We start from the raw sequence: 22440 nt of genomic DNA, 5'->3' as shown, positions 1-22440 counted from the left end.
ACCCTATGGCAGGGGTAAGCAACCCTCAGCATAGGTAGAAGAATCATAGAAGTAGGATCGGAAGGGACCTTGTAGATCTTCAAGTCCAACCCCCTGCCTGGGCAGGAGGGAAAATGGGCTCAAGTGACCCCAGCCAGGTAGGCATTGAGCTACTTTCTTGAAGACCCCCGGGGTAGGAGCCAGCACCACTTCCCTTGGAAGTTGGTTCCAGATCCTAGCTGCCCTGTTAAGTAGTTCCTACGGATGTCTAGTCTAAACCTACTCTCCAACTTGTGGCCGTTATTCCTTGTTATCCCGGGGGGTGCTAGGGGAAACAAGGTCTCCCCCAAACCCTTCTGGTCCCCCCAGTGAGTTTATAGATGGTCACAAGGTCCCCCCTCAGCTTTCTCTTGTGAAGGCTGAACAGGTTCAGGTCCCGTAGCCTCTCATTGTAGGGTCTGCCCTGCTGTCCCCAGATCATGCGGGTGGGCCCTCCTCTGGACCCTCAATGTTGTCCACATCCCTCTTGAAGTGGGGTGACCAGAACTGGACACAGTACTCCAGCTGCAGCCTGAGCAGTGTCACGTAGAGGGGGAGGATCACCTCCTTGGCCCTACTCAAGATGCACCTGTGGATGCACAATAGGGTCCGGTTAACCCTGCTGACTGTGACCTCGCATTGTCGGCCCATGTTCATCTTGGAGTCAATAATGACTCCAAGATCCCTTTCTGCCTCCGTGCTCTCAAGAAGGGAGTTTCCCATCTTATAAGTGTGCTGCTGGTTACTACTGCCCAAGTGCAGCACCCTGCACTTGTCAGTATTGAAATGCATCCTGTTTTTGTTAGCCCACCCTTGTAACCTATCCAGGTGTTGCTGCAGTCTTTCCCTCCCTGCTAGCGTGCCCACCTCACCCCAAATTTTGGTATCATCAGCAAATTTGAACAGGTTGCTTTTCACCCCGTCGTCCAAATCGCTGATAAAGAAATTGAACAGTACCCGAGCATGGCACATGGAGGCATTTTGCTTGGCACATGCACCTTGGGGCAGACAGAAGAGGAGGGCTCGGGCTGTGCTGCCACAAGGATTGGGCTCCTCATGGCTCTCCAGCCATTGGACCCTGGCACACCAACTTCTTGCAAGTGGAGCTTGTGGGTATTTTTGACACTGCCCAAAAACATTACTGACCCCTGTCCTTGGGGGTCTTGGACAGGGCGGAGTTGCCTGCTGCCCTTGTCTCTTACAGGGCACATATCCCTGCACTTTACTGCAAGGTCATATACCTACCCTCCCCCTGCCAGCCACTACTCCAGCCCCACCCCACCCCACCCCCACAGCTTCCTGCTGATTCCCAAGCTTCCCCTGGTCATTCCCATCTGGGCAACACCAGACCTCCTGCTCTGTGGGGTGGGGCTGGCAAAGACAAGGCACCCACTCCATGTGAGTCATGTTCTTGGAGACTTTAATTCCACTAGAACAAAATACAAAACAGCAAACCAAATACAACATCCTACCCCAGGGAGGTGGGAGGGTGGGTGAGCAACTGCTGAGAGGTTGGGGCTGAGTTCCCTGCTGTGCCTGGGAGAGGCTCAGTGTCTACCCTAGGCAGGGAGGGGTGAGTGTGGTGCCCAGCAGTGGCATGAGGTCAGGGCCCATCCACACCCCCACCCCAAGCAGCTGTTTCTACACAAGCAGAAAGACAGAGGACAGACCAGGCGGGCCTGGAAAACCCCACTTCACCCACTACTGACCAGAGGGAACAAGTGAGACCACCACTAAGGGTGCTACAGTCAGTAGTAGCTATGGGCCCCCATTTCCCAACAGCAGTCAGAGGAAGTGGGGACCCTGTGGGAGCTGGAAAACCTTTCCCACACATGCTTTAGTCCACCTCCTCCATGCGAGATGCATCTTCTTCCCCCTCAAGAGGGGGGATTTCATCAGACACGGCTGCGCTGGGCTCCTCTGCAGCTGCCACCTCCTCCTCATCAATACCTGGATTAGGGGGTGAAGACATAGGCAGGTCACTATGGGGATTTGAGTTTAGCCCCGCTGGTCTCAAACCAGTTGTACTGGAAGACCCTCCCCCTGGCCCCATGTTTTTGGTTGGACAACTCAGAGCAAGAGGCCACTTTTCAAGGAAACTCTTGCACTTGCTAAAGAGCCTGAAAACGTTTGCAATTCCAACAGCTCACTGAGGGCATTCCAGAGTGCCCCCCACCCCACTCCTTTATGACAGGGAGCTAAAATCTCCCAAAACGCAGCACTCTGCTAGGAGTTTATTCAGCCTCTAGGGTACAGGGACACGGGATATCTACAGCTCCCCTGGGGCTCTGGCAGGCACATTTCAGACTCACTGTGTTACTGGCAGAAAGATTCTGGCTTTCACCTTTTCCTCTTCAAAACTAAATGTCTTCCACTTAGAAAACCCCTCTAAAGACCTGCATTTTCAAACCAGCTCTACCCTCACAATGCCATCATGTGCCACTGACTTTTCAGTCTGGTCTTATGTCCAGGCCCTGGCACCTTAAGCCACTTACAGACTACTCCAGCCAGTACAGGACAAAGCCAATCCCCCCTGCCTGAGTAGGACATGTCTGCTTTCGACTGGCACACACTGCCGCCTCCACATAAAAAGATGCGCTCTGCATCCCTCACCCTCCCATCTGCAGCACTGAGCCAGGATGGGAAACAGTGCCCCCCTCCAGAATCTCTATTTTGTCTAGGAATGGAGGGAAAGGTGAGAGCTCCAGGAGAGGTGCCCCTGGGGCAAGACATGGAGCTACTACTCTGCCCCAAGGAGACCTGCTAGACCAGGGGTAGCAAACCTGCAACACAAGTGCCTCAGGCAGCCTCTGTATGTGGCATAGATGATCAGGGAGGGAACAAAAAGCAGAGCAGATCGAGCAAGGGAAGGGGACTGGCATGGCACACCTTAATTTGTAACAACCTGCCTGAAAAGTTGGCCCCCACTGTGCTAGACCAACAAAACCCAATGTGTCCCAACTCCCACCTTTGGGGCTTGCTGCTGAGGTCAGGATCCTTGAATTCCCAGTGCTGAGGGGATGGAAAAAGCACCTCCTTCCTTAGGGTCAGCTAAGAGCGCCACAGCACCCTGGCTGGCACACTTACCCAGCCCCAGCTTGATCATCCTGTAGATGCGGTTGGAGTGGGTCTGGGGGTCTTCCAGGGAAAAGCCGGAAGACAGCAGGGCCGTCTCAAAGAGCAGCACCACCAGGTCTTTGACAGCCTTGTCATTCTTGTCAGCCTCAGCCTTCTGGCGTAGCGTCTCCACAATGGGGTGGTCGGGATTGATCTCCAGGTGTTTCTTAGCCATCATGTAGCCCATGGTGGAGTTGTCCCGCAGGGCCTGAGCCTTCATGATGCGCTCCATATTAGCCGTCCACCCATAGGTGCTGGTGACAATGCAGCAGGGAGATGAGACCAGCCGGTTCGAAATGGTTACCTGGTGAGGTATGGAGTGTTAACCACTTGGGAGGTGACCAAGCAGGGGTCAGCATGCATCTGACTGGCCCTGGTCACAACCCTGCTGAGGCTCCAGCATTCACATTAAGCACAGCTGGCAACACCCGTAGTGATGACCTGCAAGGACTACAGTCGAGTCCTGGCTGTCAAAAGAGGCACAGATGCCCTCCACAGCCCAGCTCCTTGCACGTACAATCACTGGATCACCACCACTTCTTTATGGAGGAGCCAGTGGCAAAAGGGGTAGGGAACCTTCATCCAGTTTGAGGCGCCGTCTGGGACAGCACAGGCAGCTCTGCCAGCCCTGTAGCACTCCATACTCATTTCTACACTTACCCGCTCCCAGAAATGCACATATTTGGGCCAGTGCCCCTCGCCCGCAGCCTGGCTGCTTAGAGCAAGATGGTGCAGTGCATGTTGGGACCTTCAGTCTCCTTTAGCGGCTCCTCTGTTGGAGATGAGGGACATCAGAAGCATGCACTGAGCCAGGGCCCAGCCCCCACCTGCATTCAGGGGGCGCAGTTTTCTCCCTCTGACCCCTCTCTCATAGCAGCCTGGGACCCAGTCCCAAGCCAGGCTTCTCCCCTCAACCTTACCTTCTCCACCTTCTTGTCCAGGATCTCCTTCATGAGTTTGCAGAGGCTCTCAAACTTGGCCTTGCTCTCCTCCATCTTCCTCTTCTCCTCCTCATCCTCAGGCAGCTCCAGCCCCTCCTTTGTGACTGATACCAGGCTCTTCCCATCAAACTCCTTGAGCTGCTGCACACAGTACTCATCGATGGGCTCGGTCATGTACACCACCTCAAAGCCGCGCTTCCGTACACGCTCCACAAAGGCTGAGTTTGCCACCTGCTCCTTGCTCTCCCCTGCACCAGGTGAAAGAAAGAATCACCAATCTGAAGGAGTGCAGCTGGCTGGAGCATCCCCTGCTCAGGGGCCATGTCTCAGCTGAAGCCCAATTACAGGAGTTTCCTGGCCCCTGAAGGACTACAGACAGCGCCCGGCCCTTGGCAGAACAGAGACCATGGGACTCCCACACCCAATTCCCTGCCAGGGAGCCAAAGCACTCTATTAACAAGCCTCTTTGTTTACAAGACAGGCTGCAGTCCCAACTTGAGTGCACCCACATCTAAATTCCTGGGACAAAGGCTCCCCAGAGAGACCTCCCAGTCACAAGCCCCTGGATAGGACCCTGCTGTCCACTGTGCTTCCTGGAAGCAATACACAAAGGTCTCTCAGGACCATCCGCTTCAGGGAACACCATTCTGGGGAAGCGGAAGAGTCTCTCAGTCAACATAAACCTCTGAATGTTGCATTAATAACAAGGAATCCTGCTAGGCTAAGGATACACCCTCGTCCCTTCTCTGTGGGTGAGCGGGTTAAGGGAGGTTAGGTCCACCAGGCAGTGCACATGACTGATTGGCAGGGCAGATGTGTGAGTAGGTGTGGCTCATCAGGTAGATGGCACTTACCTGTGATGTAATAGATGCTCTTCTGCGTCTCCTTCATGCGAGACACGTACTCTGAGAGCGAGGTCATCTCGTCACCTGACTGAGACGTGTGGTAGCGCAGCAGCTCTGACAGGCGCTTCCGGTTGGCAGAGTCCTCATGGATCCCGAGCTGGGGGCAGAGGAGAGGACGTGCAGCCCCCAAGAAGCGACTCTCCAGCCTTTGGAGCTGAAATCTTGCCCCTCCTCTACCCCCTGCCCCAACTCCCACACCCAAGGACTTCCACACCTCAGTCTGGGGACAGATGTGGTGAGGGAGTCCCAGCAGCCCCCACAAGCACCCTAAAGTAGTCAGCTCCATCAGCAACACACAACAGTCAAGGCCCCTCTGCTCCAACATGCTCCTAGACAGAGGTCTGTGTCACGATGCCACTCAGAGAACAGACCACAAGCCATGCCCTCTGACAGGCTGGAGAAGGAGGTGAATCATGGGCAGTAAGAGGCCCCACCTGCCCCAGGCACTGGATAAGCCAAGTCTCACCTTGAGGTTCTTGGAGAAGGCCTCATAGAACTTCTTGTAGCTCTCCTTGTCCTCAGCCAGCTCCGAGAAGAGCTCCAGGCACTTCTTGACGATGTTCTTGCGGATCACTTTGAGGATCTTGCTCTGCTGTAGCATCTCACGGGAGATGTTCAAGGGCAGGTCCTCTGAATCCACCACGCCCCGGATGAAGTCTGCAAAAGAAAGACAGCAAGGAGCTAGTCAGTATGGCTGGGGGAGAAGTGGTCCGGAGGTACACCCACCCCTCGCACAGCAGAGGTAACATGAAGAAACCCCATGCATGCTTTGCTGCAAGCTGCACCCAGACACCAGCTCTTACTCAGGTACTCGGGAATGAGCTCGTCACAGCTATCCATGATGAAAACACGCCTCACATACAGCTTGATGTTGTTCTTCTTCTTCTTGTTCTCAAAGAGGTCAAAGGGGGCACGGCGCGGGATGAAGAGAAGCGCCCGGAACTCTAGCTGCCCCTCCACAGAGAAGTGCTGCAGAGGGGAGAGGAATGCACCTCCCTTCACACATCTCTCCGACACATGCACACATACACACCACCCAGCACTAGTTCCAGGCACCTCTGAAGGCCTGAGAGGCTGCCTGGAGCAAGCCCTTCTTGGTGCATTAGGCAGGTGAGACCCCTAGCATTGGACTCTCTCCATCTCCAGCTCAGGACCACCCACTCCCATTGCTCCAGAGGGTACTGGCCAAGACTGCTACCCCAAAGGCTTGTGCCATAGGGCAATGTCCAGGCCTTTCTGGATGCCCAGCGTAACAGAAGGGACTGGGAGCAAGAGTCATGTAGTTCAATGAGTCAGCATGCCCCCACCCACAAAAGCAGCTCAAATGGGCACATGTGGCAGAGCCGCCCTCTTGATGGACCCCAGCTGGGCCATTTGGAACCCCCCCCACGCTGCTTCCTCCATTGGGGCCCAGCTATGATAGGGGTGCACTGAGCCTCATTTCCTATTCCATTGAGTAGCAGGAGGAGCCTCTGGGCTCCCTCCCAGCCAGCCCTACCCTCACCTTGACAGCCAGGTGGTCCTCCCAGTCATTGGTGAGGCTCTTGTAAAACTCGCCATACTCCTCCTGGGTGATGTCATCAGGGTTGCGGGTCCAGATGGGCTTGGTCTTGTTCAGTTCTTCCTGGTCAATATACTTCTCCTTGATTTTCTTGGTCTTTTTCTTCTTCCCTTTGTCTCCCTCTTCCTCCTCCTCCTCAGAGCCCACGTCCTCAATCTTGGGCTTCTCCTCGTCCTTAGAAGCAGGCTCCTCCTCTTCCTCCTTCTCCGCTTTCTCCTCCTCTGCCTCATCATCACTGATCTCCTTCTCTCGCTCCTTCTCCAGCTGCCAAGTGGAGGAGCAAGAAGAGTCAGAGCCAGGGCACCTGCCACCCCCTGGGCCTCCTCCCCATGGGGAAAATTGGTAGCAGCAAACAAATACCCCATTGCCCCGGGGCCATGGGGAAGGAACTTGCAGCTGGAATGGGTAATGGCACAGATGAACCCAGCACTGGGGCACAGCATATGAAATGCAGGCTCAGTGCATGTCTGTAGTCTTCGGCTGTCTGGCCCCACTGGGAGAACAGAGGACTTGCAGCTACCAGCAGCTGGTGAGGTCTCCAATTGCTCGTGCAATAGGAAGGAGGCCCATGTTTGGGGAGGGTACTGCAGTGTCTCAGCCCAACCCTGACCAAATGGGGTAGGCCACTGTCTACATCCCTGCAGAGACCTCAAAGACAGGAACTGTTGTCAGCCTTGGCCATTTTCAAGGGGCCTAGGCCAGGCTGCAGAAGTGTGGCTAAGCAGAAGGCCCCAAAGCCTGTTTCTGGAGTAACTGTAGCATAAACCTTTGCAGGTGAGATAACTAGCTTGGTCAAAGTAAAGGAAGCCATCCTCATATCTAACTAAAACAGTAACGAGATACAATTAAACAGAGCACAAGGCCTAAAAAGAGAAATTGTAAGGGAAGACCATACATTAAATAATTTAGATATACCATTTCATAACTTTAGCTTATAGTAATTGATATAACCAAATGTATTAGATGTTATTTTACTCTAACAGATATATTTTTGTTATGATGCTTAGACAAGTTGTAAAAACACAACAGCTTTGTCAGAGAAAACCATAAACTAAGGTAAAGAAGAACTAGGAGTGTTGAACAGCATTCCACAATGGGGAGGGAAAAGGAGGTAAGAAACCCTCCCTTTTACTTTCATAAGGATATAAATACCAACTAACAGCCAAGTCCACAAGAGATCTGGTTCAGTCTAGCCCCCAAAGTTTCAGTAAAATAAAAATTTAAATAAAACCTTTTTCTCCTACTGCAGCAGCAGACAGAGCCAAAGTCCTTTCCCTAAACTTCTGATCAAAACCATCACAGACACTAGGCATGTGGCTGGGAAGACTCAAGTTGGAGTGTGCCATCTTCTCCACACTCCCATCCCCACATGCTCCACCTGCCCTTCCCAAGGATCCCCACTGTCCTTTGCATACATACAAAGAGGGTGATGGGGTAGCCGATGAACTGTGAGTGCTTCTTCACCACCTCCTTGACACGGCGCTCCTCCAGGTACTCTGTCTGGTCTTCCTTCAGGTGAAGGATCACCTTGGTGCCACGCCCAATGGGCTCACCTGCAAGGTGGCGAGAGAGGCAGCAGTGTTACTGACTGTAGGCACTGCAGAAAGATCACTGGGAAGAGGAAGCTGGTCTAGAGGCAAGGCCTCTGCCAGGGCCTCAATCTAGTCAACTCTGTGCTCCACCAGTGTGAGGATCAAGGCAGGAACCCAACCATGAACAGAGAGGCCGTAGCCACAGTAACAACTGGTCCTGGTAAGAGATGCTGCACCAGGCATGGTGATCATGAACCACTAGACCGGGACCTCTTCTCTCCCCAACACACCAGAGTGTCCCCACCAAACCCTGCTAGGGGCCCTATCCTGGCAGACATGGTGAAAGGAACGTGGCTGGCTCCCTGCTGGCCTCTGCCCATGGTACATACCATGATCAGTTCGGACGGTGAAGGAGCCTCCAGCTGCTGACTCCCAGGCATACTGCTCATCATCGTTGTGCTTGGTGATGACCATCACCTTCTCAGCCACCAGATAAGCAGAGTAGAAGCCCACGCCAAACTGCCCAATCATGGAGATGTCCGCACCAGCCTACAAGGGGGAAGGGAAAGGGGTGAGGAGGGCAGCAGACCAGAGACAGGGGATGCCTGGAGTGCAGCAAGCCATGTCCCAATGACAGGGATTCAGTCCAAGGGCCAGCATGCCTATCTAGAACACGTGCACACAGGGTGGGGCAGAGACTATCAGCTCACCCCTGAACAGGAGGCACATAGGCCACCAGCACCAGGGAAGTCTCCCTGGGAGGGCATAAGGCTAAGGTGGGGGGGGCATCCCCCAACCACACACTGTGCATCAGAGCTTCCTCCTGGCCAAAGTCTGCAAGGCTCTGGAAGGGCACAAGCCCCATAGATGCCTAGGCCCCCTGAAGGATGCATCTCCACCTGTGCCCAAGCTGGAAGCCACTCACCTGCAAGGCCTCCATGAAGGCTTTGGTACCAGACTTGGCAATTGTGCCCAGGTTATTGATGAGGTCAGCTTTAGTCATCCCAATGCCTGTGTCCACCAGGGTAAGGGTACGCTCCTGAGGGTTCGGGATGATGTCGATCTTCAGTTCCTTGCCGCTCTCCAGTTTTGAAGGGTCTGTCAGGCTCTCATAGCGGATCTTGTCCAGAGCCTAAGGAGAAAGGAGAGTTAGCATGGCCTCCCCACCCAGGATTCATTCACTCCATGAGCCCTGTACCCTTTCCAGCTCCATACAGCTCTATACAGGGAGGCCCACAAACCCTTCTTTTTGAGACAGCAACACCTGGGCAGAGGACCCACAAGCCTGATCAAACCATCCAGTGCTGAGAACAGTGCCCAGTCCAAGACAGGTGCAGCAGCTGCTGTCCCCTTTGTGTACCATATACACCACTGGGGAAATGCCTGGAAACCACCAGGCACCCCCAAATAACTCCATGCCAATCTCCTTTCACAGGATAGAGCAGTGGTTCTCAACCCTCTTTTTAGGCCCAAGACACCCCTCCTTAGGCTCAAGGTCCCCCTTGAAAAATGCCAGCTCTGAGCTTTCATTCTTCTCTCAACCATGGAAAAATAATAGAGCAATTCTGCTGTGAAGATCTCAGGCTGCAACAGGGCAGGAGGGTTTGGCCACTTTGGGGCAAAATCTCTGGGTTTCTCTCATGAACCATGGGCAGGTGTTTGCACACAACACCACTCCCACAGCACCACAGTGGAGAATCACTGGGATAGAGGCACAACCACTGTCAGGTCCGGCCTTCTGCCTGGGCATGCCAGGCCCTGCATGTGCCAGTTCTACTGCTCCAGACCAAGAAGGGGACCCCCGCCATTCCCAGACAATCCACACTCAACAATGCCTGAAGCCTCAGCTCCTTGGAGGATTACTCCCAGCAGGTGTTTCTTTACTCTTCACAAAGATAGGTGCCCCCAGCATGGCCTCCTTGAGAGACAGGCAAGGTTGAGACATATCCCAAGGCCCTTAGGGCACCACCCTGCTTCTCCCAAGGCCTCAGCAGCACAAATAATCAGCAGAATTATTAGAAACAGGCACAGGCTGTAGATCAGCACTGGGCTTGGCCATGCTGATGCCCAGGGGCTCAGAGTAGGGGTGAGCCACCCCCACCTTGCCCTTGCCCTTAGGCTCACATCAGAGGCATTGGAGATGAGCTCCCGCAGAAAGATCTCTTTGTTGGAGTAGAAGGTGTTGATGATGAGGGACATGAGTTGTGCGATTTCAGCCTGGAAGGCAAATGTCTCCACCTCCTCCTCCCCATGTTGGATTTCCTCAGGCATCTGCAAAGCAGGCAACACTGTCAGCTCAAGGAGGGGACACCAGGGAACCCTCCACCCATCCCAGGGTAGCCTAGGTGGAACCTGGGGAAGGGAAGGGGATCCACAGGAAACCTCACACCCATCTCAGGGCAGGCTGATGGAATGCAGGGAAGGGAAAGGGACACACAGGAACCCCCCATCCATCCCGGGTAGCCCAGATAGAAGGTGGGGACACACAGGGAACCTTCTACCTATTTAGGGGCAGGCCGATGGAAAATGTAGGAGGAAGCAGACATGCAGGAACCCCCCAGCCATCCTGGGGCAGGCCCAGATAGAAGGTGGGAAAGGGAGGGGATGCACAGGGAACCGTCCACCCATCTCAGGGCAGGCAGGTAAAACGTGAGGAAGGGAGCAGGCATGCTGGACTGCCCCCCAGCCATCCCACATGGAGTCTAGGAAGGCAAGGGGATGGCTGGGGAACCGTCGGCCCATCTCAGGGGAGGCTGATGGAAGGTGCAGGAGGGAGCAGACACACAAAACCCCTCCAACCATCCCAGGGCAGCCCAGATGGAAGGGGACACACGGGGAACCTCCTGCCCATCTCCGGGCAGGCCAACGGTAAGTCTGGGAGGGAGCGGACGCACAGCCACATGCTACCCCCACCAGCCAGCCCAGCCCAGCTGGAAGGCGAGGAGACGTATAGGGACGTTTCACCCCTCTGAGGCCAGGCCCATGACGTGGGGAAGGGGACAGCCCAGATGAGGGCGGGGGGGCTCCCCCGTCTCAGGCCAGGCAGATAAAACATGGGGGAGGGAGCGGACACACCGGAGCCCCCCCCAGCCACCCCGGGGCAGCCCACATGGCAGTCGAAGGGATGCCTGGGGAGCCTTCACCCATCTCGGAGGAGGCTACTAAAACGTGGGGGAGGGAGCAGACACACGGGACCCCCAGGGCAGCATCCACGGGGCAGGCCGCTGGGAGCGGACACAGCCCCCAGCAGAGCGCGGCGCCCAGGGCGGGAGGGGACACGTGGGAGGCCGCAGCCGGGCCGGGGCGGCCCCGGGGGAGGGCGGGGGGCGCAGGCGGAGCCCCCCCCGTGCCGCGGCCGCTGGGGTGGGACCTCGTACCGTGCTGGGCTGGGCTGGGCTGGCGGGAGCGGGGAGCACCGGCTTGGGCCTGGCGTCTGGTTGAAGCGCCGGAGAGAGCGCGCGGCCGCCCCCGCCCGCCCTATATAGGGGCTGCACCCGGCCGGCCCGGCCCCCGGCTCCCTCCGCCTTAAAGGGGCTCCTGCCGCCCGGCGAGCGAGGTCCGTGCTCGGCACCCCCCCTCTCCCGCCATTCGGGGGCTGGGCGCTGATGTCCCCTCGAGACTGAGCCGTGAGGGAGCTCATCCTTCAGCGGAGGGCATGCCCGCCAGCCGGGCTAGCCTGAACCGGGGCAGAAAGCATGTGGAGCTGCTTCCCGTGGGCTATATGGAGAGGACGAGCTTTCCAGCCTGATTAACTGTGTCTAATTAAGTGAGCTCCGGTTCAGGAAAGCTTATGCTAGATGTAGAGAAAGAGCCAGCTTTCATTTGAACATGTGGGCCCTTACAGACTAACTAAATCAGACATCTCTCTATCTCTCTCTATTGATCTCTCTCTCTATATATACATATCTGATTTAGTTAGTCTGTAAGGGCCCACATGTTCAAATGAAAGCTGGATAGAAACCAGCCACAAAGTTGTTACACATTTTCACACGCTAACTCTGCCGCCAGTTGGCTCTCTATAGCTGCATGGACACTATGGTGTGATAATTACTTTACACTTCTTGCGCGATTAACCAGATATAATTGCATGCTATAGGTAACATGCAGCAGGGGGCCTATGGTGCATCTCTACCCTGTTAGCCGAACTCATGGCAATCTATGTGGCATTGAGTCCAGGCAACCACAAGCAACTGCTTACCCAAAGATTTCTAAAGATCGCCCTTCCACAGGCCCTTGCACCACAGCTCCAACCACCACTGCCAAGAACCTCCCATCTCCAGCATGCCTTGGATCAGCAGGTCTTGTCCAATAGATATATTATTATTATTATTTGAAAAGCCCACTGGTTTAGTTAATAGAATGGTAGCTGTGGTGAGACCATAGGTTTCTTTATCCCAGATGGCATCATGTTAATAACAACCCTCTTCTCTCCTCCTCCTACCCACCCCCCACCCAGTGATAGAAAACAAAACTTCACTGGAGCCTGTACTGACTAGCTTTAAAGGTGGTTATGTTCTGGGTCACAGAGTGTAAATGCTAATGAAGAAGAATGCGGAGAAAATGAAAAGGGTTGAGGAGAGGGCTGCAACAATGATGAGTGGTCTGGATGCTAAGCCTGGGCACTCAGAGCCAGCTCAGTCTCCACCTACAACTGAGGACTATGCAGGGAAGAGATTTCCAGTAGCGCACAGCTCTTCAGTCGAGCAGACCAAAGGATAATGAGATTCAGTGGCTGGAAGGGGAGGCTAGACCTATTCAGACTGGAAGGAAGCTAAATAAACCGCTGGAACAACTGACCTAGGGACATGGTGGTAGGCACCCATTCTCCAACATGTAGGTGCCTGCCCTGCAGCATGAAACCCCAAGCCCAGAGGGAGGCTCACTGGGCAGCAGCACCCCATGGGGGGGGGGGGAGGGGATACCAAGGAGCCCTTGCACACAAGTCTGGAAACAGAATCACATCAGTATCCTCAAGTCAGCAGCTTCCTGGAACCAGCCCCTTAGCCAGGCTGCAGATGATGCCATCCACTTGGCATCCGTAGCCTGGAACCAGCTCTGGATGGGAAGTGCCCTTTTTCTCCTAGAGCTGAGCAGGGCTCATTTGTCTTTTTAAAAACAGTTAGACAAAGCAATGCCGCCATACCCCCTCACCCACTTTTTTTGCCTTCTTACCCAGTGATTATAGCACTCACCTTGGAAAGTAGGAGACCTGGGTTCACCTCCCTTCTCAGCTGGAAGCGATTCAAACCTACATCTTGTGCTTCCTGTAAGAGTGCTTTGACCACTTGGCTGACCACTTAGGATGCTTCCAAACAGAATAACCCCCATCTGCCCTGTTGAAGCTGTGCTGCCCTGCAACAATGTGTGTGAGGGTCATGAAGTGAGAGATAGCATAAGAGATCATGTCCCTGTAGCCTGGGCAGTAGTGCTCCATGCTGGGCCCTGTGGGGTCCATGGAGCAAGCCGTGGTAAGAAGTTACTCCCAGGAACTGCACTGTCTCACCAGGTTTGGGTCTGGGAGCTCCAGTTTCCCCAGCCTGGGTTAAGGTGTTGCATTTGGAGCTGGTCTTCACAGCATTTTTGTGATGCCACAATTATACCAGCTTAGAAGCAGGTAGAGCTAAATTAGTGCAATCTCTGGGTATGTACCTAGTTAGAAGAAAAGAAAAAATGATCCCACTGCAGTGAAGCTTATCCCTGTACATTTAGAGGTGAGGTGTCCTACAGAGCACCCCCTACTTCCATTTTCCTTTTTTCCAGAACAAAAGGTGTAACAGAGGGCAAAACACCCTCAGCTGCTTCTTCAAAGACCCCAGGGATGATGTGCAAGCTTATGGCTTCATATTCCACATATGGAAAAAGAACGGGGATTATCTTCCTATCCCCTTTGTGGGAAGCAGTTTCATTATTCAGAAGATGCAGGAGAGGTTCAAATGGCAGAAAGCCATAACAATGCATTTTCCCCTGAGTACCCCATAATCACTGCACTCCTCAGGGATGAGCCACACTTAGCTTTTTGCACTGCTGGAAGTGACTACCTGGAAGCCACTGAGCTCAGATCAAAACCTTCTTAGAGGTAGGTACCTTCAGCACAAACTAGTTTAATCTAGGCTGATAATTTTTCAAAATCTAGTGTAAACAGTTCAAGTGCATCTACACCACACTTGCAGCAAGTGGGTAATGATATCATTTTTAAGGTACACAGTGACACAGTTTTCTCTCCGGGTTTATACCAATTTAACCTCATCAGAAAAAAAAAGAATCCTTTGTGTTGGAAAAACATTTCTAGTGGTATAATTAACATCTTCACCATAGTATTCATTGTTATAATGGTACCACACCAAGGGGTTACAACCATTTAACTCGAGCCTTTTTTTTCTCAGGCACTGAAGTTAGTCAAATAGAGTGCACCCTGCCTGAGCAGAGACAGAACCAGAGATTAGATTGCTAATATAGACAAGCCCTTTGCTTTCTTCCGGGGGGGGGGGGTGAATGACAAGGCCAAGTAATTAAGGATTTGATATAAAATACAAGCACCCACATTCTCTAAATTAAGGATTAGTTGTAAAATATGAGTGCCCAAAATCATGCCAAAGCCTCACAAATGCCAGGTATGCTCTGTACAGGGGTGTAGGTTGTAGTCGTGTTGGTCTAAGGACATAGGCAGACAAGGTTCTTTGGGTAAATCTGATATCTTTTATTAGACCAACTTAAATAGTTGGAAAACAATTAAGCAAGCTTTTGGGTTCAGGTATGCTCTGTACTAATTTTATTTTAAAAGTACCTTTAGCTGTAGAGGCAAAAAACAAAGGACTGAACACTTCTGTCTGCTGGGAACAGACACCCCACTCCCTGGGGCAGCACAGTGAATTTGGTCCCCAAAACGGAAACCCCTGCCAGGCCTGGAGCTTGAAACCCTGTGTTGGTGCCAGACTCATCTTGCTGAGCGCAAGTTGTTTTACAACATGAACGTAACCTTCCCCTGCTAATTCCCTGCCTAGAAATACAACTCCTCTTCCTTGCTCTCCTGCTGTATTCTGCCAAGTATTTCAAGCTGGGGGACAGGTGCCCCCTGGGTGCCTCCAACCTTGTCGCCTAAGCCAGCCTGTGGTGTGTGGGCCCCACATGGCCTTTCTCACTTAATTTGAAGGCAAACCTGCAATGGAGAAGTGCAGCCTTAGTTGCAGAGGGCACTGCAGGGCTCTAGAGGGATGCTTCCTGGTGCTGGACCCTGAAGACCTGGGGCTGCACAGGCTGCCCCTAAAGCCAACATCCCCAGCTCCCTGATGCAGCCAAAGGGCTTGCCAAAGCCCTAGGGCTCCACCAGCTTTCAGGGAACCTTCCCCATGAATTCCCTTCCTCAGCCTGGAGGGGGAAGTTGCTTTTGTGCTGTACACCCTGTCAGGAGAACTGGGGGGGGGGGGGTCCTGCCTCTAGGGCAGGCGCAGGTACTTCTGTACCAAGTGCCTCTTGCACCTGCCCTTGCAGGCAGGCCCCTTGGCCAACAGCAGCGGAGCAGAGGCTCAGAATGCCTTGGGGCCGCTTGCGCGTTTGCTGGGGGGGCCTGTCACAGACACGTGGGGGGAGGGCGCAGAGTCACTAGGAGCGGAAGTGATGCACCCAGAGGTGAGTGGGTTGCCTTGCTTCATTGGCTGAGGCTTGCTCGGCACATTTCCGCCTTCCTTGGGATTTGCAGAGTCACTGGTGCATCAGGGGGCCGGGAGGAGCAGGCAGCCTGCGGGGTAAAGGGAGGGGGGGACTATTTCCTGAGCTGTTGGCGGAGGAGCACGACGGATGTTCTAGCCTGTGCTGTAACTATGACTTGCTTCCTGCTAGGCCTCCTCCTCCTCCCCCCTCGTGGAGGAGCCCTGCCCCCTCCCAGCCACTCCCCCAGCGAGCTCCTGGGCAAGCCGCGGCCGGCTACTGCAAGAGCCCAGTGCCTGCTGTGCAGCACCGGCAGGAGGAGCTCTGGGCCAGGACCAGCTCCCCAGAGCTAGGGATGACATGCAGGGCAGGCGCAAGAGCCTGCATCACAGATGGGGGAGCTGCGGCTGTGCTCTTGGCACGTTACAGCCTCCCCCCACCTCCTCCCAGCTCTGAGCTCGAGCTATTGGGAGGGAACAGGCTGCTTGGATGTGGGATGCTGCCAAGGCAGGAGCTGTCCCGGAGGTGGGGGGGATGCAGCCCCTTGTCATCCCACCTTTATGATGTGCTGGAGCTCTGCAAGGATGCTAGAGGCCAGGACCCAGCCCCAGGGCACCTGGAAGATCCAGCCTGAGGCAGGGGGCTGGACTAGATGGCCTCTGGAGGTCCCTCCCAGCCCGGCTTCTCTAGGATTGCAAGGGCTCCGAAGGAAGGGGCACATGGTACCATGCTGGGGCTGGGATGAGGGCTGCTGGGTCTGTTGCTGGCTCTTGCCAACTTGCTGCAGGATGTCACTCCCCTGTCTGGACCATAGGGCCATATGTGCACAGCCTGGAGGTGCTGGTCACTCTGGAAAGTCTGGAGAGGGCAGAACCTCAGCGTGTGGGTGTCATTGCTGTACAGGATTTGGCACTGTCCCCCCAGTGTGGGATTTGCTGGTTGGAGAGTGTCCATGGGTGATTCGGGTGTGCACTGGTTTAACCGCATGGGTGCAAAACTGGTGTTTAGAGCAGTTGAGAGCCTCCCACGGAGGCGCTAAATAAGTACAAAAGTGGGAGTGGAACCTAGGAGTCCTGGCTCCCAGTCAGCCCTGTTCTAATCATAGTACTTCATTCTTTCCTTACTTATCGCTGCCTTTGTTTGTGTGCCCTGGCTGTCCTGCAGTGCCTCTTCCTCTCCTGGGGTTTTTTTGCAACCTTAAACCCATACCCAGGACAAACCTGGGGAGGGAGAAGAGCTATCTGATCCAGGATCCAGCTGCCCCTTCACTCCCATCCTGCTAGGTCCAGCTCGTGCTTGCCTTGGGGAAGGACCAGCAGTGCTGTGAGGTTTCCACCTTCCCCACCAAGAATGGACCTGCCTTTTGGCAACACAGCTTGGCATGCCAAGTAAGTGTCCTTGAATAGGATCAGCTGTGGCTCTAGGGCCCTTCCCACACCCTCATGACTCCATTTAGTGTCGTGATCCTGTGCAAGAGGTCTTTGCCCTGCCTAGCAGCCCCAGCATGCATGGTCCAGTGCTCACAACACACCAGGCCTGCAAGAGGGGCTCTGAGCCCAAGGCCCTGAGACAGCACACCAGTGGCTCTAAGTTTCAGGGATCAAGATCTCCCACCTTCCTGCCACAGTCTGCATCTCCATCGTGGCTGGTGTGCATTCCCCTCCAACAGGGCTTGGCAAAGGTGGGTGAGCCTGGTGTAGCCAGAATCAGCCCAAGCAGGGAAGGAAGCCAGGATCCAGTTTAGTTCCCATCCCCACTGACTGGGCAAAACCATGACTGCCCTACTGCAGACTCAGCTGTAACAAATCCCTGGCCCCCAGGACTGGTCAGGGGTTGCTCCTCAGCTCCCCATGGACCCTCAGGAAGTAATGGTAACAGGACTTGGAGCCTCCTGCTCCAAAAGCCTCTGGCCACAGGGAGAATATCTGCCTTACCTCCAGCCTGTGGGGCTTGCTAGCAAGTCTGACTCCATCTCACAGGGGCAGCTCAGGCAAGGTGGGGTCTAGGGTGGGTAGGAAGCAACTATGACCAACTGAGGTGGCCCACCCTTGTCATAAGAACATCTGAGCACTGGGGCCAACTTGTAAGAACCTGTGCTGTCTGAATGCCAGTCTCTGTGCTGCAGTGGCCTTCTGGGTGGGGGCATTGCTGGAGAGACCCTGCTTCCAGTAGTGGGGTAGGTGGGAGGGACTGGAGTATTGCTGTCAGCTCCTTTGTGACCCCAAGCCCTTCCCCTTCTTCTCCAAGGTGTGACTGATGAGAACTGCAGAGGTACCAGCATAATCTCACCCCATGGGCAAAGGCTGCCTTGCAGGAGGTCCCTCTGCCAACTTGGATGCCCTGTCTCCAACCAGGCTGTTCATATGTCTCATGACCATGTGGCCAGTGAGTGGGGGGGGGGAATGAGGGCTGAAAGGGAAATGGGACGCTGAGGTGGTTGTCTGACACACATCCCTTCCTCCCACTCAGCAACCACTCCCCTTAAACACTGGGCCCTTGTTTCCTTGCATGGGGAGACAACAGCTCTTTCTGGCATAAGGGCCATGGCTGAGTGACTGGCTAATGCAGCTGTGGGTACAACCCTGGCCAGTGAGCTCATGGCTCTGCCAAACCAACCAGTCTGGCAGTGAGTGGCATACAGAGCCCAATGTACACCAGGATACAAGGGCGCAAGTAGAGGAGGAATCCAAGGATGGGAAAAGTAGGGGCCATGGTAGAGGGAAGGGAACTGGCAGAGCTGGGTCTGGGGAGCCTAGGGCTGAGATGGCAGCTCAAGTCAGTAGAGGCCATCAGTAACTACCATCAGGTGGCTGGTTGGTGGGTTGTAGATTCAGGTTGGGTGTCTCATGCCAGCTTTAGCCCCAAGCTCATCAGAAACCCAATACTGAAGTCACCTGCTGGCTGACAGTCCTTCAGAATTGCTCCTGAGACCGAATGCTCTCTGGGGCTGGGTTGAGGTATGTTGCTGTGCACAGGACAGGTAGATAAAGGACAATGCTCATTTCCAGGCCTCCTGCCTTAGCAGGCAACCCTAGACTAGGAGCTAGGATTGGAAATGCAAGCTACCAGAGGTCATGCTGCCCTAGAGGCAGGATCAAGGCACAGCCATCCCCTGGGCCATTCAAGACTCCACTACTGGTCGGATGTGTGATTTGGATGCAAACCAAGCAGCTGGGCTGGGAGCTGAGATCCATGTAATGAAGGGCACGTATCCATCAGTCAACACGCTCCAGCAGGTAGCCAACTGCCAAGTAAAACAAGCTAACAAACACAACAAGATGTATTAGGCTAAATATTTGCTTCACGATACAAAGGGGGTTTACCCGTGGTTGGGATGCTGGCACTCAGGGTGCTTGAGTTCATATGAAACACCAGCTCCTGGAGAGGGCAGAGTGGCTCCCCTCCTAGCATTTCTATCTAGTTTGTGTCCTAGGCAGGCAACTAACCCAGATATGGGTTGCAGGTGATCTGTGGATCAGAAGGCTGTGCTGAGCACAGGTTAGCAGGGATGTGCATGTGTTGGGGTCTGACTGGGATGCCACTTTGGGAAGGAATGGGAACTGGGAGAATGTGCCTCTGAGGAAGCTGCAGCTAGACCAGGCCAGGCCTGAGGGCCCTTTGAGGGGTAATGTGTAGTAGGGTACAGCTGCACTTGCTGCAGATGGTCATTGCACTCCTCCAGCATAGGTCCCAGGGCTGCTACTCAAGGAAATTCAGGTGTGATTGGAAAGGCAGAACAGCCAGCACACCAGCACTCTACCACCCTCAGGGGATCTCCAGCACACAGACATGGCCTCCTCAGCCTGGCAGTAAGTTCCCAGCACTCGGTCACTTCTACCACTCCATCAGTCCCTCCCCAGCAAGACAGCCCATGGAAGAGGGCACCACTCCTTTGCACTTCCTGCCCGGGGTCTGTCCCTAGGGGATGGATGAGGTCCCTCAGCTACACATCCCCACTCCTTTGTCCATGGAGCCCTGCCAACCAGCCTGGAAGCAGACTGCAGGAGCAAGCAGAGTAGGCACTAGGCAGCCACTATGTGTAGCCTGCGAGGCATCTCCATGCTGTTCTCCCTCAGGATACACTGAGGCCCGGCCCTTGGCAAGGCTATAGCCCACATGCTCTCCCCCTCCCTAAGGGCAGCAGCATCAGAGGCAGTGATCTACAGAAGGGCATGTTCAGTCTTTGTATATAAAACAGCATCTATACAGATAAATTTACAGACATAAGTGGGGCTGGGGCCAACACCTGGCCCCTGCCTGCAGTGTGGTGGGGGTAAGAAAGGCCTCATGGAGTCTGAGCTGGTCTATGGCAGTGATGCCTCAGTACTCCCCCTGCAGCCAGAGCCCTAGCCTCACTCGCTGCAGTGCACCCAGCAGGGACAACTCCTGGTCTGCTCTTAGAAGGCAGAGGTGCTATTGGGGCAGAAGCCTGAGCTGCAGGAAGCAGAATCTGCTCAGGTATCAGTCAGCAGGAGGAGCACATGCCAGGCAACAGGCCAAGGCAGAAAGACAGGAAGGAAGGTCCTCGAATTAAGGCATTTGACTGTGATGCCAGAGAGCAGGGCTCTGTTCCCAGCTCTGGCTTGCTGCCCAGGCTGTTATATGGGTAACAATACCTACGAGGGAGCTGCTGGGCTGGAGCCAAGAGTAGCTGTAAGACTCAGTCTCTACAACCATGGAGGGAGGGCATGTGTTCTGAGACAGTAGTTAGGGCTGTACAGTCTGCAGGGCTCCTCTCACTGGCTAGGGATGGGGCTCTGCAAATGAACCTGCTTTGGGCAGGGGGGGGGGAGGGGTAATGATGCTGTACATAGTTTCCAGATTCCTGCTATGCAGGCAAGCGACTGGGGTTTGGAGAGGGATTCTGGCAAGGGGAGTCAACCAGCACTGGAGAGAAGGGGAGAGGGCTGGAGATGGAAGGAGCAAGGGTCTCAAGCACATGGCATGGGGAAAGTAGAGGGCATACAGGCCAAGAGGTGACACGTGGCAGGGCATGAGGGAAGGCAGGGCGAGGGGCACTCAAGCCATATCTGCAGGGTGAGGCAGACACTGAAATTCTGCAGAATGTTTGCAAAGGTGGCAAGAATCCATGGAAATCCAGACAGGAGACGCCTGCCCTGCCCTGCGTCCTCCGGGATCCGGCAAGAGAGGCACATCACCAAGCCAAGCAGTGTCTCTCCGAGTCCACACTCAAACCAGCGCTCGGAAAAGGAAAGAGAAGATGGCTCCTAGCGCCAGGCCCAGGGACAGGAAGAAAGCCATGATGGCACCAGCAGTCTCGGCTTCATGGCCAGGCACCTTCCTGTGAGGAGGAAAGAGAGTCAGCCCAGGGTCAGTCCAGTGGTACTGCATACCAGGCCCCATGAGCACCAGCTCGTGCCTTCAGCGAGAACCCCTCAGGGACTCCTCTACACGAGATCCTTCCCTGCTTCACTTTGGGTGAGAAGAAATGAGAAACACAGCTTTGGGGAACAAGCCCACCAGGGGAAGAGCAGACCATAGTGGGGCCAAGGGGAAACAGCACTGGCCTCCTGTCACTCCACTGGACTGAAACAGGCTGGCCATGTGGTTAACCTCTCTGCTACTCTGCATTTAGAAAGCACTGGTAGAGATTGCCTAGGCCAGTGATTCTCAACTAGGGAGGTACGGAGTGCCATGAGCTCCTTTTAAGTGTGATTTGCAAAAATTAGCCCTGTTAGGTATACAAAACACACCTGCACGATTTGCAAGATAAAACCAGAGATTTCATAGAATCATAGAGAAGTCAGGCTGCGAGGGGCCCCCAAAGGTAACTTCTAGGCCAACCCCCTGACTGAGGCAAGATCATTCCTATCCAAACCATCCTATTCAATCCATAATCAAAACTCTTTGTAAGATTACTGTCAACCCAGACACTACACAAGACCTAATCACCCCAACCTGCCACAGCTAAAGCAGGTATATTTCAAACAGGATCCCAGTGTCAAAACCATTCTGCTCTGTTGGAGACTGAGTTCTTTGCAACGGAAGAATTGCTCTGGTATTTTTCCCCATAGTCAAAAGACGAGAGAAAGCTCAGGGCCAGTATTTCCTGAGGAGAGCCTTGAGCCTAAAAAGGCCAAGAACCACTGGCATAGGCCCCTGCCTCCACAGGGGGCAATACACTCATACTCCCCCTGCTGACTGTACTGCTTTGCTTTCAGCCTGCCAGATGCCTGCACTGAGGAGGGTGCTGGGACAATGGGCAGGTTACCGCTGGGCTGTGCAAAGAGCGGGTTGGCAGGCATGGATCTTGCTAGGGTGTCGTATGCATTGCAGGGTATGAAGCCTGACCCTGGAGGGTAAGCTCTCACTATATGTGGAGCCCAGGCACAGATACTGAGGTCACAGGGAGGGGATGGAGCCTGGCACATCCACTGCTCATGAGTGCATGTAGCCTGGTGGTGTAGACCACTGAGTGGGGGCCACTAATGACAGCTACTTGTGGGGGCAAGGGGCACTTGTAGCCAGGCACAGGAAGGGTGCTGCCTGCTCTGTGATGGAGCAGCTCCCCAGCATTGATCCCACACAGCTCTGAGGGCTTAGCTCTAAATGATGGCCTCATAAAAAAAAGCAGGTGGCTGCTCAGTGTCAGGAGAGGCACCACCCTGCAGCACGTGGCACCAGCAACACCACCCAGCTCCCAGCCTGATACACTGCAGACGACCTGGCCAAGCATCAGCAGGAGTCTTCTGCTCCCCATC

At 54.4% G+C, this 22440-nt stretch overlaps 2 protein-coding genes across 8 annotated transcripts in view; both read right to left on the bottom strand.

Annotated features, from left to right (window-relative positions):
• Positions 1–1421: 1421 nt before the first annotated feature.
• HSP90AB1 (heat shock protein 90 alpha family class B member 1) lies at positions 1422–11527 on the bottom strand. Its single transcript, NM_001287270.2, is given in 12 exon segments — positions 1422–1968; positions 3106–3439; positions 4056–4324; positions 4931–5078; positions 5448–5638; positions 5785–5950; positions 6486–6806; positions 7962–8095; positions 8464–8623; positions 9000–9206; positions 10199–10345; positions 11452–11527. Coding segments are annotated over 11 exon segments (2190 nt in total). The 5' UTR covers positions 11452–11527; the 3' UTR covers positions 1422–1855.
• A 7453-nt stretch (positions 11528–18980) lies between these two features.
• The window catches only part of SLC29A1 (solute carrier family 29 member 1 (Augustine blood group)), a 58511-nt gene continuing 55051 nt past the window's right edge, over positions 18981–22440 (bottom strand). For all 7 annotated transcript variants that reach the window (XM_019483019.2, XM_014598126.3, XM_014598127.3 and 4 more), the window contains one exon: positions 18981–21020. In XM_019483019.2, coding sequence (XP_019338564.1) covers positions 20909–21020 — 112 coding nt within the window. In that variant the 3' untranslated portion in view covers positions 18981–20908. The remainder of the gene's footprint in view (positions 21021–22440) is intronic.

Source organism: Alligator mississippiensis, chromosome 1, assembly GCF_030867095.1.
Source record: "Alligator mississippiensis isolate rAllMis1 chromosome 1, rAllMis1, whole genome shotgun sequence".
NCBI lineage: Eukaryota > Metazoa > Chordata > Crocodylia > Alligatoridae > Alligator > Alligator mississippiensis.
This window is presented reverse-complemented; position numbering and strand designations above follow the sequence as displayed.